Source organism: Passer domesticus, chromosome 28 (genome assembly GCF_036417665.1).
Source record: "Passer domesticus isolate bPasDom1 chromosome 28, bPasDom1.hap1, whole genome shotgun sequence".
NCBI classification, from domain to species: domain Eukaryota; kingdom Metazoa; phylum Chordata; class Aves; order Passeriformes; family Passeridae; genus Passer; species Passer domesticus.
In genome coordinates this window covers 1,662,068-1,676,810 of record NC_087501.1, presented here as the reverse complement: position 1 = coordinate 1,676,810, position 14,743 = coordinate 1,662,068, and the positions used below count along the sequence as shown (strand labels likewise).

The following is a 14,743-nucleotide window of genomic DNA, read 5'->3' as shown; positions in this document are numbered from 1 at the left end:
CACCCTGTGAAACCAAGGTATTGAGAACTCACACTTTAGTCTTTCTACCATTGGATTTGGAGAAAACCCTCTGTTAAAACAGAATCAAATTCTGAGTGTTCCTACCCCAAGCTGTGCACTCAACATTGTCAGAAGAAGGAAACAAACCCCATCCCTAGGCCAGCTCTACCAGGAGCCAGTGTCCTCATACACATTGTGAACAAGAGTCCTTCACTGCCGCTCACCGTGTTGTAGTTCCAGATGGTTTTCCAGGACCCAATGCCAGCCTTTTTCTCAATGACGGCCACAAGCCATTGCCTGTTGATGGTCACAATTTGGGACTGGCCACCAATGATGACTTGTGTGTTGCCATCACCACCAGGAATCTGCTGAGACTGAAAAGCCAAGGGAAAGAAGACGTTTCATCTTTGAAGGGAACCAGTGATGTCCCCAAAGCTTCTGAAAAATCCCTGCCACAATGGAAGAAGTGCTGCTTCCTGGGAAATGCCAGCCCTGTTCTCTGTCTATTCCAAAGGACCCAGAACCAAGGCTGTGACAGTGGGCAAAGGCTGTAATGAGGACAGGCCACAGTTAATCCACGCTCAAAGTCCTGGATGGATACCTGTCTTCACCCATTGCTCTGTTTCAGATTCTGCACCCTCAAGAAGGAACCTCTCAAAAGAGAAGGTGCCAGGCATGAAGGGCATCAGGGTTGGCTTTGTGCAGCTGCTCGGAAATCCTCCCCCAATATGTGGTTCAAGTAAGGTAAGGGTAAGATTTTCTCACTTGTCCATTGCCATTGCAGTACTTCAGATCCACGACTCTCAGGACATCGAGGGTAATGCATGATCCCAGATTGACTTGGACTCCTTGGGAAGACAGAAAGGAAGAAACAGAACCCCATGAGCTGATGCCTAAGACCTTTGTTGCCATTCAAATGGTCAGTCAGCTCTGACCTGAAATACAGCTGTTCTTAGGGTGACAATTTTTATTGACTGGGCATTACACGGGCGGCCAGTGTGAGCTGAAACACTCTGGGCCCTAATTTAAGCCTCCTTTATGTTCCCAAAAAGGAACTGTAAGGATTTGCTTTGGGTCATTTATAGTGGGTGTGCCACCACCCTGCTCCAGTCCTGATCTGCAAAGATCTTAAACTCCTTGTGCGACTGCTGAAGCCGTTGTTTTCTGCCTGACTCAAGGTGGAAGAGTAGCAAGTGTAGACTGATCATTCCCCAAGGGAAACAAATGCCAGGTCTCTTAGAATTCCTTTGTTTGCACTCACCATGAACTTCATAAGCCATGTAGGTGGTGAGTCCACTGCACATGGAGAAGACATCTGACCCATAAGACCTGAGGTTGCTGACCAATCCATTGGCGACAAAGGTGATCTTCTTGGTAGGTCTTCCATGACCAAACTGGTTCTAAAGATCAAATACCAGCAATCAGCAAGCTCAGTACTGGGATGTGCTTGTGGCCAGGCACATTCCCTAGGGGAAAGGCTGTGGAATTGGGAGATGCTCTCCCTCTCCCGTAAGGAAAAGGGAGTTTTGCCAAGCGGCCATGAACAATTCCGAGCTGGCCAATGCAGTTTGGGATGGAATAGTCTGTGTAGGACTTTGAGATCTTGGCATGCCAAGAGAATCAAGAACCTTGATGGGCTTCTCAGAGAATGTATTTGCCCAGCAAGCTCAATATCATTTGAGGAAGAGAAGAGGTGGAAGGAAATGCTGCAGACCCCTTTATTCTTTCAGCAAAGCATTCCTATGCAAAAGTCTCAAGACCCACTAGTGTTGAGAGAAAGAAAATCCTGCCACTTGTGACAACATTCTCCTGTTCAGAAGGAAAAAGCACATGAAGAAATAGGGCCAATGAACTCCAGGGTAATGAATCTGCTAGAACTTGGGAACCTTACCTTGCTCTCTTGTGCCAGGTGAGCCAGATTATTGAAGCTGGGCATCTCATTTTTGTTCATGATGGAAATGTAGCAGGCGTTCTGTTGAGTGACTTTGGTTGCAATGACACCCTGTGAAACCAAGGTATTGAGAACTCACACTTTAGTCTTTCTACCATTGGATTTGGAGAAAACCCTTTGTTAAAAAAGAATCAAATTCTGAGTGTTCCTACCCCAACTGTGCACTCAACATTGTCAGAAGAAGGAAACAAACCCCATCCCTAGGCCAGCTCTACCAGGAGCCAGTGTCCTCATACACATTGTGAACAAGAGTCCTTCACTGCCACTCACCGTGTTGTAGTTCCAGATGGTTTTCCAGGACCCAATGCCAGCCTTTTTCTCAATGACGGCCACACGCCATTGCCTGTAGATGGTCACAATTTGGGACGGGCCCCCAATGATGACTTGTGTGTTGCCATCACCACCAGGAATCTGCTGAGACTGAAAAGCCAAGGGAAAGAAGACATTTCATCTTTGAAGGGAACCAGTGATGTCCCCAAAGCTTCTGGAAAATCCCTGTTACAAGCAATGGAGTTCTACCCCCCTTCCAGTGCTGCCCCCAGGAACTGCCATTATCTTTTCCAAAGGACCCAGAACCAAGGCTGTGGTGTTGGCCAGAGGCTATAAGGAGGACTGGCCACAGTTAATCCATGCTCAGTGTCCTGGATGGAAACATCTCCTCACCCATTGCTCTGTTTCAGCATCTGCACCCTCAAGAAGGAACCTCACAAAAGAGGAGATTCCAGGCAAGAAGGACATAAGGGCTGGTTCTGGGCAGTAGCTCAGGTTCTACACCCACCGCCCCCCCCAGCTTGGTTGAAGAAAGGTAAAGGTAAAGTTTTCTCACTTGTCCATTGCCATTGCCAGTGCAGTACTTCAGATCCACGACTCTCAGGACATCGAGGGTAATGCATGATCCCAGATTGACTTGGACTCCTTGGGAAGCAAGAAAGGAAGAAAAAAAACCCCATGAGCTGATGCCTAAATCACTGGCTGCCATTCAAATGGTCAGTCAGCTCTGATCTGGAGGACAGCCGGTGACACTTAGGGTGACACTTTTTATTGACTGGGCATTACATGGGATCTCAGTGTCAGCTGAAATAGCCTGAGCCAAAACTGAGCCCCCGTAAGCTTTCTGGAAAGGAGCTGGAAGGATCTAGTTTGATCTGCAAAGATGTTGAACCCTTTGTACAACTGCTGAAGCCCCTGGGTTTCTTCCGGACTCAAGGTGGAAGAGCAGCAATTGTCCATTGGTCATTCCCCAAGGGAAACAAATGCCAGGTCATTAAGAGACAGAATTCCTTTCTTTGCACTCACCATGAACTTCATAAGCCATGTAGGTGGTGAGTCCACTGCACATGGAGAAGACATCTGACCCATAAGACCTGAGGTTGCTGACCAATCCATTGGCGACAAAGGTGATCTTCTTGGTAGGTCTTCCATGACCAAACTGGTTCTAAAGAACAAATACCAGCAATCAGCAAGATCAGTGCTGGGATGTGCTTGTGGCTAGGCACATTCCCTAGCAGGAATAGGGAGAAGTTCTCTTACACCCCTACGGAAAAAAGTGAATCTGGACAAGTGGCTATGCAAAGCTCTGAGCTGACCAATGCAGTTTGGTAATGAAAGGCTTGCAAAGGACTTCAAGGTCCTGGCATGGCAAAAGAATTAAGGCCCTCAATGAGCTTCTCAGAGGAAGTGTTTACAGCAAGCTGCAGAGCGCAAGATTCTCAGAGAAATCAGAACTCAGAAACGGAATGTGCAACCCTTTTCCTCTTTCAGCAATGCATTCTTATGGAAAAATTCCCCCCTCCTTTTGAGAGAAAGAAATCCTGCAACTTGTGACAACTTCATCCTGTCCAGAAGGAAAAAGCCCACGAAGAAACAGATCAATGAGCTCCAGGGTCAGGACTCTGCTACTCGCTGGGAACCTTACCCTGCTCTCTTCTGCCAGGCGGGCCAGATTATTGAAGCTGGGCATCTCATTTCTGTTCATGATGGAAATGTAGCAGGTGTTCTGTTGAGTGACTTTGGTTGCAATCACACCCTGTAAAATGATATTATACAGCACTTCATTCTTTCATGTCTCAACATGGTCAGAAGAAGGAAACAAGCCACATGCCTGGGCCAGCTGTCCCTGCAGCCAGTCTCCTCATACATTTTGTGAACAAGCCATCCCTGCCACTCACCGTGTTGTAGTTCCAGATGGTTTTCCAGGACCCACTGAAGGTCTTTTGCTCAATGATGGCCACATGCCATTGCCTGTTGATGGTCACAATTTGGGACTGGCCCCCAATGATGACTTGTGTGTGGTTGAAGATGCCGCCTTGCGTGTTGTTGTTGAAGATGTCCCCAGGAATCTGCTGAGACTGAAAAGTCAAGGGAAAGAAGACATTTCTTCTTTGAACAGAGACACTGATGTCCCCAAAGCATCTGAAAAATCCCTGCTACAATGGAAGAAATGCTGCCCCCTGGAAGTACTGGATTTGCACTCAGTCTTTTCCAAAGGACCCAGAATGAAGGCAGTGGCAGTGGGCAAAGGCCGTAAGAATTCTTTTCAACATTCAGTGAATCATTTCTGCATCTGACAGCTGTCATCTGGAGCCTTTATAGGTTGGTGAGTGCATTATGACTGGCCACAGTTAATCCATGCTCAATGTCCTGGATGGAAACATCTCCTCACCCACTGCTCTGTTTCAGCACATGCACCCTCAAGAACGACCTCACAAAACAGGAGATACCCGGCAAGAAGGGCGTCAGGGATGAAGAGCTCTGAAGCCCCCCCGCCAATTTGTTTGAAGAAAGGTAAGGGTAAGGTTTTCTCACTTGTCCATTGCCATTGCCAGTGCAGTACTTCAGATCCACAACACCCAGGACATCGAGGGTAATGCATGATCCCAGATTGACTTGGACTCCTTGGGAAGACAGAAAGGAAGAAACCAAACCCCATGAGTTGATGCCTAAGACTTTGGATGCCATTTAACTCACCAGTCAGCTCTGACCTGAAGGACAGCTGGTGACACTTAGGGTGACACTTTTTATTGAGTGGGCATTACATGGGATCTCAGTGTCAGCTGAAACAGTCTGGGCCAAAACTGAGCCCCCATAAGCTTTCTGGAAAGGAGCTGGAAGGATCTAGTTTGATCTGCAAAGATGTTGAACCCTTTGTACAAGTGCTGAAGCCCCCAGGGTTTCTTCCGGACTCAAGGTGGAAGAGCAGCAATTGTCCACTGATCATTCCCCAAGGGAAACAAATGCCAGGTCATTTAGAGACAGAATTCCTTTGTTTGCACTCACCATGAACTTCATAAGCCAGGTAGGTGTTGAGTCCGCTGCACATGGAGAAGACATCTGACCCATAAGACCTGAGGTTGCTGACCAATCCATTGGCAACAAAGGTGATCTTCTTGGTAGGTCTTCCATGACCAAACTGGTTCTAAAGAACAAAAACCAGCCTTCAGCAGGATCAGTGCTGTGATCTGGCTCCTGCTAGGTACATTTCCTAGGGGAAAAGCTGAGGAATAGGGAGATTCTCTCACGCACCCCTAAGGAAAAGGGAGTCTGGACAAGCTGCCATGTAAAGTTCTGAGCTGACCAATAGAGATTGGTATTGAAAGGCTTGCAAAGGACTTCAAGGTCCAGGCGTGCCAAAAGAATTATGTCTCTCAAAGAACTGCTCTGAGAAAAAGTGTTTTCAGCAAGCTGCAGAGCTCAACATTCTCAGAGAAATCAGAACTCGGAAACGGAATGTGCAACCCTTTTCCGCTTTCAGCAAAGCATTCCTATGGAAAAATTCTCTCCTCCTTTTGAGAGAAAGAAAGTCCTGCCACTTGTGACAACATTGTCCTGTCCAGAAGGAAAAAGCCCACGAAGAAACAGATCAATGAGCTCCAGGGTCAGGACTCTGCTACTCGCTGGGAACCTTACCCTGCTCTCTTCTGCCAGGCGGGCCAGATTATTGAAGCTGGGCATCTCATTTCTGTTCATGATGGAAATGTAGCAGGTGTTCTGTTGAGTGACTTTGGTTGCAATCACACCCTGTGAAATGATATTATACAGCACTTCATTCTTTCATGTCTCAACATGGTCAGAAGAAGGAAACAAGCCACATGCCTGGGCCAGCTGTCCCTGCAGCCAGTCTCCTCATATATTTTGTGAACAAGCCATCCCTGCCACTCACCGTGTTGTAGTTCCAGATGGTTTTCCAGGACCCACTGAAGGTCTTTTGCTCAATGATGGCCACATGCCATTGCCTGTTGATGGTCACAATTTGGGACTGGCCCCCAATGATGACTTGTGTGTGGTTGAAGATGCCGCCTTGCGTGTTGTTGTTGAAGATGTCCCCAGGAATCTGCTGAGACTGAAAATTCAAGGGAAAGAAGACATTTCATCTTTGAACAGAGACACTGATGTCCCCAAAAGCATCTGAAAAATTCCTGCTACAATGGAAGAAGTGCTGCCCCCTGGAAGTACTGGATTTGCACTCAGTCTTTTCCAAAGGACCCAGAATGAAGGCAGTGGCAGTGGGCAAAGGCCGTAAGAATTCTTTTCAGCATTCACTGAATCATTTCTGCATCTGACAGCTGTCATCTGGAGCCTTTAGGACTTGACCAGCTCATTAGGACTGGCCACAGTTAATCCATGCTCAATGTCCTGGATGGAAACCTGTCCTCACCATTGCTCTGTTTCAGCAATGGCATTCCTCAAGAAGGAACCTCACAAAACAGGAGATGCCCGGCAAGAAGGGCATCAGGGATGAAGAGCTCTGAAGCCCCCCCCGCCAATTTGTTTGAAGAAAGGTAAGGGCAAGGTTTTCTCACTTGTCCATTGCCATTTCCAGTGCAGTACTTCAGATCCACAACACCCAGGACATCGAGGGTAATGCATGATCCCAGATTGACTTGGACTCCTTGGGAAGACAGAAAGGAAGAAACAGAACCCCATGAGCTGATGCCTAAAACATTGGCTGCCATTTAAATCATCAGTCAGCTCTGACCTGAAGGACAGCTGGTGACACTTAGGGTGACACTTTTTATTGACTGGGCATTACATGGTAGCCCAGTGTGAGCTGAAACACTCCGGGCCCTAATTTCAGCCTCCTTTATGTTCCCAGGAAGGAGCTGTAAGGGTTTGGTATGGGTCTTTTTTGGGGGCTGTGCCACCACCCTGTTCCACTCCTGATCTGCAAACACGTTGAACCCTTTGTACAAGTGCTGAAGCCCTTGTTTTCTGTCTGACTCAATGTGGAAGAGCAGCAATTGTCCATTGGTCATTCCCCAAGGGAAACAAATGCCAGGTCCTTTAGAGACAGAATTCCTTTGTTTGCACTCACCATGAACTTCATAAGCCATGTAGGTGGTGAGTCCACTGCACATGGAGAAGACATCTGACCCATAAGACCTGAGGTTGCTGACCAATCCATTGGCGACAAAGGTGATCTTCTTGGTAGGTCTTCCAAAACCGATCTGATTCTAAAGAACAAAAACCAGCCTTCAGCAGGATCAGTGCTGTGATCTGGCTCCTGCTAGGTACATTTCCTAGGGGAAAACCTGAGGAATAGGGAGATTCTCTTGCACACCCCTAAGGAAAAGGGAGTCTGGCCAAGCTGCCATGCAAAGTTCTGAGCTGACCAAAAAAGATTGGTATTGAAAGTCTTGCAAAGGACTTTAAGATCCTGGCGTGCCAAAAGAATCAGGGCTCTCAAAGAGCTGCTCTCAGAAAAATTGTTTTCAGCAAGCTGCAGTGCTCAACATTCTCAGAGAAATCAGAACTCGGAAACGGAATGTGCAACCCTTTTCCTCTTTCAGCAAAGCATTCCTATGAAAAAATTCCCCACTCCTTTTGAGAGAAAGAAAGTCCTGCCACTTGTGACAACTTCATCCTGTCCAGAAGGAAAAAGCCCATGAAGAAACAGATCAATGAGCTCCAGGGTCAGGACTCTGCTACTCGCTGGGAACCTTACCCTGCTCTCTTCTGCCAGGCGGGCCAGATTATTGAAGCTGGGCATCTCATTTCTGTTCATGATGGAAATGTAGCAGATGTTCTGTTGAGTGACTTTGGTTGCAATCACACCCTGTGAAATGATATTATACAGCACTTCATTCTTTCATGTCTCAACATGGTCAGAAGAAGGAAACAAGCCACATGCCTGGGCCAGCTGTCCCTGCAGCCAGTCTCCTCATACATTTTGTGAACAAGTCACCCCTGCCACTCACCGTGTTGTAGTTCCAGATGGTTTTCCAGGACCCGCTGAAGGTCTTTTGCTCAATGATGGCCACATGCCATTGCCTGTTGATGGTCACAATTTGGGACTGGCCCCCAATGATGACTTGAGTGTGATTGAAGATGCCGCCTTGCGTGTTGTTGTTGAAGATGTCCCCAGGAATCTGCTGAGTCTGAAAAGCCAAGGGAAAGAAGACATTTCTTCTTTGAACAGAGACAGTGATGTCCCCCAAGTATCCGAAAAATCATTGCTGTAGTGGAGAAAGTGTTGCCCCCGAGAAGCCTCAGGTTTTTTTCCAAAGGAGCTTGAATTAAGCCTGTGGCAGTGGGCAGAGGTCCTAAAAATTCTTTTCATGTATTCAGTGAATCATGGCTGTATCTCATTTGGTGGCTTTAACATTGATGTGTGCAAGAGTACTGGCCAGAGTAAATCCCTTCTGAAAGGTCTTGGATGGAAATCTCTGCTGACCCATTGCTCTCTTTCAGCATCTGCTCCCCCAAGCAGGAACTTCTCAAAAGAAGAGATGCTCGGCAAGAAGGGCATGAGGGCTGGCTTGGGGCAGCAGCTGTTGAGCCTCCAACATTTTACACATGAAAAACTAAGGGCTAAGGTTTTCTCACCGGGAAATTGCCATTCCAATTGCCATTGCCATTGCCATTGCAGTACTTCAGCTCCACAATTCTCAGGACTTCAAGGGTAATGCATGATCCCAGATTCACCTGGTGTCCTTGAGAAGCTGGAAAAGAAAAGAAAATACACCATGAGCTCATGCCTAAGACCTTGGCTGACCTTTTACAGAAGGTGGTGGTGTTGCTCAGAGCACACCAGGTATGAATAGTTGCTGCTCTGGGAGTGTTTGAGCCGTGGAAGGGACAGATTCTCTTGGAGTCCCCAGTGAGCACTGGCTTGGTGGCTCAGCCTGGAATGCTCACAGAGATCTACTCCTGAACACCCTTGGGGATTTCCTGTGCAGAAATTGTGGCTCTATTGCACTTTGTCCTGAGAGTCCCAATGTCTGTGCATGGCATGGTGAGGCAGCTGCCAGCTCATTGGCCCAGTCACATGGGCTGTGGCATTCTGGAAGAATCCTACCATGTGTAGGTCATTTTAGCCCTGGGAAATGGGATCATTGCCCCAGGGAAAAAGTTACAGGTGAGGAAGCCACTTGGCTTTGTGTTGCAAGGCACAAGGCTTTGGTGGCTGCCTGAGTCAACTCAGCAAGCTCTGACCTGAAGGACAGCGCTTCTTAGAACGCCCATTCTTGTTGTCTGGATATTAAAGGGAAGCACAGTGTGAGCCAAAGCATTCTGGGCTCATTGTTAAGCCCAATTAAGCTTCCTAGAGAGTAGCTGTAAGGGTTTGGTTTGGGTCATTTCTGGGGGCTGTCACCCCACCCTGTTCCTGTCTTGATCTGCAGGAGTGTCAAACCCTTTGTGCAACTGCTGCAGACCTTGGTTTCTGTGTGGCCCAAAGTGGAAAAGCAGCAATTGTGCCTTACTCATGCCCCAGAAGACAAAAAGGCCAGGTCAGAAAACTCAGATTTCCCATGCTTGCACTCACTGTGAACTTCAGTAGCCATGTAGGTGGTGAGTCCACTGCACATAGCTGTGATCTCTGTTCCATAGGAGTAGAGGTTGTTGACCAGTCCATTGGTGACAAAGGTGATCTTCTTGGTAGGTCTTCCAAGGCCAACCTGGTTCTAAAGAACAAAAACCAGCATTCAGCAAGCTCATTGCTGGGAGCTGGTTCCTGCTAGGTCTATTCCTAGCTCAGGAAGGATGACTCAAGGCTGGGTTTTGGAGTCCCAACTGCCTCTAGGGACACCTTTCAGTCCCTGGGAGACTGTGGGACCACTGGCAAGCCTTGAAGGCAGCTCCAAAGGCAGATGGTTCTAAGGGAGCCAAGGTGCAGGAGCCTGAGGGGAAGCAGCAGCACAAGGAGAGTGCTGAAGAGGAGAAGAGGAGTTCAGCCACTCTGTGGAGCCAGAGCTCCTTGCAAGGCATGTGCTCAGTCACTGCCCTGGCCCCTCAGGGGCACCCGGGCTGTCAGCTGGCAGGAGAAGTCTCCTCCTGATTCCCTTCTGCCCTACAGCTCTTCCTGCTGTTTAAAGTGTGGGTTTTTTACCAACTCAGCTGTAAGATTTCAAGGGAAGCTTGTGTTAAGCAAATATGCTCAATGCTGAGATCATTTGTATAATGTCTGTGCTAATGTGCATGGCTGAACTAAAGAAACATGGTGCATAATTTTCTTCAAAATATTTGAAAGCTTACTTAAAGATTTTCTCTGTAATACTGCAATATTTGTTCTTCCTCATTTAGAATGTCTGAAGAAAAATTCTTTTTTTTACACTTTGAGGATGTGAAATTATAAAACAATGAAAAATCTGATTCGTAGATACTAAGATGGTCAAAAAAGAGTCAGTTGTACAATAATTTAAATAATTGTAAAAATAATCTAATCTGGGAGTTGGGCTCAATATGATGAACCTGTCCTAAAGGCTTTTGAAAAAGGATATCGTAGTTTTTGAGTGTTCACAAATAATGTAACTGAAAAATATTACCAAAAATATCAGCAATAAAATGTCCATTGGTTAAGAAGTTTTGGAAAATAGCAGTGTCTCAAACAAAAAATGCTTACCAACTACAGTAACAGATTTTGAATCTTACCCCGTTCTGTGAAGCCAGGTGGGCCAGATTCTCAAAGCTGGGCATCTCATTTCTGTTCATGACAGAAATGTAGCAGGTGTTCTGTTGCACCAATTTGGTTGCAATGACACCCTGTAAAGAAAAAGTTATTGACCACTTGCAATTCAGTTTTTCCACAATTGGGATTGGAGGAAACCCTTTGTTAAAACAGGAATGGATGGCAAGAGTTGCTACCCCAAACCATGGGCTGCAGACAGTCAGAATAAGGAAACAATCCCCATCCCTGGGCCAGCTCTTCCAGAAGCCAGTCTCCTCACACACTTTGTGAACAAGGCTCCTCCCTGCCACTCACCGTGTTGTAGTTCCAGATGGTTTTCCATGAGAATTGCTCACTCCTTTGTTCAATAACCACCACACGTGTCAGACTACTGAGAGTCAGATTTTGGAAAACTCCACCAACAGAGACCTGGCAGTTGTTATCCGACTGCTGAGACTGAAAAGCCAAGGCAAAGAAGATGTTTAGTCTTTGAAGGGAGGCAGTGATGTCCCCACAGTTTTAGAAAAATCCCTACTACTTTGGAAGGGCTGCTCTCTGGTAAGTGCCATCACAATCTGTGATTGGCCACTAGTGACGGGGACCTCAGTCTTTAACCCAAGGATGACTTGCTGGTTTTTAATTCTTTGCTGAGACTCAATTAAAAAATGAAACATTTTTAGATTTTCAAGTTAGTCAGGGATGTCCTAAAATTTTTACAAAAAATCTTTGCTAAACTAGAGTAAGTTCTACCACATAGAGAGTGCCAGAGTTTCATCTGTCTGAGATGACTTTAATTTGTTTCCTCCAAAGGGGTGGTGAAAGAAAAAGGAGATCTCATGAAGTGGGGAACATAGAAAGAGCAGCATTGTAGAATTGTTCATTTATACTCACATAATTAGCAAGGGCTGGAGTCAGGACGAGTCCAAGAAGGACTGCAGTCAAAATCTGAAATGAAAATCAAATACAAAATGAAACTGCAACTCTGGCTGACAAATCTGGTCATGAGAGTCCCTTTTCCTAATCTGGTGTTCAAGGGTCCCCCTTGGATCCCTTTTTTGCTTTCAGCCTGGGATTGCATCCGTGCCCCCAAAGGGAGGCACCCTCGCTGTACCCCAGGGTGCTCACAGTAGACACATTTCACACTTGCTCTCTCAAGAGCTGAACCTCAAGTTGTTTCTCAGAGCTGTGCAGGCACACACAGGCATTCTACAAGAGTAAAGAGGAGAAAGCTTTTCCATTTCTTCTGCTCTGGCATTGCAGGAAGGGCTTGATGCACTGGTGCAGTGCTGCAGTGGTGCAAAAGCGTTGGCAATAACGGGCAGGGATGAGGCTTCCTGCTTTCTGAATAATGTACAGCCAAGCCGTGAAGAAAGCCTTCCCTGCTCAGCTCCTCTGAGCCCTTCAGAGAGACAAAGGAATGGGTCTGAGTCAAAGTTTCAGTTTAAAAGGAAGAAAAGCATGCATACTTACAGGTAGATTCATCCTGACTGCAGAGCTAATGCTGCTGCAAGTAGGAAGAACAATGTCAACCCTCCACCTTTTATATGTTTTCAGAATTAGGTGTGGAAGGACTGAATGTTGCAATAAAATTATTTTGTGATTTGTATCCCTGCTGCATTTCACTGAAAATTGTTTCCTGCTGTAACTACTTGATAAACATGTGGGTTGTACTTCTGCAGATTTTGACCCAATAATTATCAGATAAAGCTCCATTTCTTGTAAGAAATTAAATATGCTTTGTAGTAACTTTCTGACATGTACTAATTACTTCTGAAACTTTACATCAAACTTACAATCAGAGATAGCCTTGGCTTTAAGCAAACAAAAAAACCCCTGCTTTCAATTAGTTTGAATAAATAAAAGCCTTTGCACTTTTCAAAATGCACTTTATGTTCTTTGTAACCATAGTACCCATGAAAATACATGCCCTATGTACTACATGGCCACTGAAAACTGTTTTACAAGAATCACAGAATCACAGAGGACCCACAAGAATCATCAGGTCCAGCTCCTGGGCCTGCACAAGAACAATCCCCAGGGGTCCCACCTGAGAACATCGTCCCAACACTCCTTGAGCTCCATCCGGCTTGCTCCTGTGACAACTTTTCAGGGTAGCCTGTTCCAGCTCCCAGAGACCCTCTGGGTGAAGAACCTTTTACTAATATCCAACCTAAACCTCCCCTGACCCAGCTCCAGCCATTCCCTCAGGTCGTGTCACTGATTATGGACAGCAGAGAGAGAGGAGAGCTGTTTCTCCACCGCCCCTTGGGAAGATGTTGAAGAACTCCATCTCCCCTTGGTCTCCTCCAGCTGAACACACCAGATACCCTCGGTTGTTCCTCCCATGGCTTCTCCTTGAGACCGTCTTCATATCCCAATGCCAAGTTTTCAATTTCATTCTGTGAGCAACCCGGCTCTAGGGCATGGAAACTACTTCTCAGCTTCAATCCTGCAGTATGGCTAGGTGTGGGGGTTTATACATAAAAATAAGGCCTAAACGCTGTTGCACGTGCAATATGAAATGGAATACTTGTCTCAGTTTCACTTTTTGAATCTGCAAGCCCGAAGCGGTATTTTTGATACATACAGCTACACCAAACGGGCGTTACCTTCAACAGGCTGCTTTACCAGCAGCAGCGCCGGTGTGGATTTGTGAGGGGCAGACCTCGCTTTCCCTCCCTCACTGCTGCCCCACGAGAAACACCAAGAAAACCCCTGTGCTGCCCGTGAGGAACTCGCCCTTTGCTCAAGGAATAAACCATTGTGTTTTGCTGCGGTGAGGCACGGCCTGAGAGGGCCGGAGGGAGCGGGGCTGAGGCGGCGCCGGGCTCTGAGGGGAACAGAAAATGGCGGGAAAGCCCCGCTGAGGCAGCGGGGGAGGAGAGGATCACGGGAGGGCGGAAAAAGGGCGGGAAAGCCCCTCTGAGGCGGCGGCGCCTCAGCGGATCCGGCAGAGCGGCGTTGGCACATTTACGTCATTGCAGCTGGGTTAATTTACAGTTCTTGAGGTAATCTTTACTCACAAGAGGGGTGTTAGGCCTGCTGGTGGTGTGTCCAATCAGAATATCAATTTTGCGTAAAAAAAAAAAATCCCTCAGAAGTCAGGTTCTTTCAAAATCTCCAATTTGTCTTAAAATACATGAGGGAATTAAGACATATTTATTAGACTGTGTGCTGGCATTTTAATGGCACTCTCTGTGCTGCGCGGTGACCGCGGGGGTGCGAGATGGGCCCCACAGACTCTGCTCAGGTCACATCCTGGCTGCCTGGGGCGTGAGGGAGGAATCCTCATCTGTGAAGGGCTCGCAGGGACACATTCCCAGTGCCTGCCAGCAGGATCAGGGAAGAGGGCTGCGCCTGTGGCGTCTCAAGGAAAATGCAGTGTCAGGTTGAAAAAGGAGAGGAGAGTCTCTCCAGAAACCCCAGGCAAGGCAGACAGGAACGATTCTTTAAGTGCTGCAATCCTACGGTTGCTTTTCTCTGGAGGTGCTAAAAAATTCTTGGGTGCAGTTTTGCTTTGGTTTTCACGTTGACCCTTAGAGTCCCCAGCAGGCTTTTCCTGATGAGAATGGTCTCCTGCACCCTTTTCTTTGGAGTAACCCTGGGGCGTTCCCAAGTGGGTAAAGTGTCTCTTGGAGTAACTCCTTTCAAAGACCAAGGAAAGGGGCCCTGAGGGAGGAGGGCAGGTGAAGATGTGGTGTTTTGCTGACAGAGTGAGTTGCTGAAGTTTTCGATGAAGAAAGTAGGCTCAGGCTTTTTGCTTCACTTTTAACCTAACTGTAATTTGACTCTTTCAAATTTCCAACTTACACTTGCTTAGAGTATGCTTATTTTCTCCTGTGTTTAACCTTTATGAAACATTCTTAAATAGCATGTGTGTGCAACTCCAGTCTGTTATTTGCACCTTG

At 46.9% G+C, this 14,743-nt stretch overlaps 1 protein-coding gene across 1 annotated transcript; it reads right to left on the bottom strand.

Annotated features, from left to right (window-relative positions):
* Positions 1–735: 735 nt before the first annotated feature.
* LOC135286964 (uncharacterized) lies at positions 736–14,152 on the bottom strand. Its single transcript, XM_064400218.1, has 23 exons — positions 14,091–14,152; positions 13,859–13,928; positions 11,727–11,780; positions 11,151–11,291; positions 10,820–10,930; positions 9,714–9,852; positions 8,774–8,889; positions 8,146–8,325; positions 7,893–8,003; positions 7,263–7,401; positions 6,751–6,839; positions 6,111–6,290; positions 5,858–5,968; positions 5,228–5,366; positions 4,757–4,845; positions 4,120–4,299; positions 3,867–3,977; positions 3,248–3,386; positions 2,778–2,866; positions 2,222–2,371; positions 1,892–2,002; positions 1,262–1,400; positions 736–848 (listed from the first exon to the last, which is right to left on the bottom strand). Exons 1-23 carry the CDS (start codon positions 14,150–14,152, stop codon positions 736–738), a joined length of 2,763 nt encoding a protein of 920 aa, XP_064256288.1.
* Positions 14,153–14,743: the final 591 nt, after the last annotated feature.

Coding starts and splice junctions, on each gene's coding strand:
- LOC135286964 (XM_064400218.1), bottom strand. CDS start 14,152: ATGTGTCCCTGCGAGCCCTTCACAGATGAGGATTCCTCCCTCACGCCC. Junction 10,931..11,150: donor CCATCTGGAACTACAACACG/GTGAGTGGCAGG, acceptor TTTTCTTTACAG/GGTGTCATTGCAACCAAATT. Junction 3,387..3,866: donor GCCTGGCAGAAGAGAGCAGG/GTAAGGTTCCCA, acceptor TTTGTTCTTTAG/AACCAGTTTGGTCATGGAAG.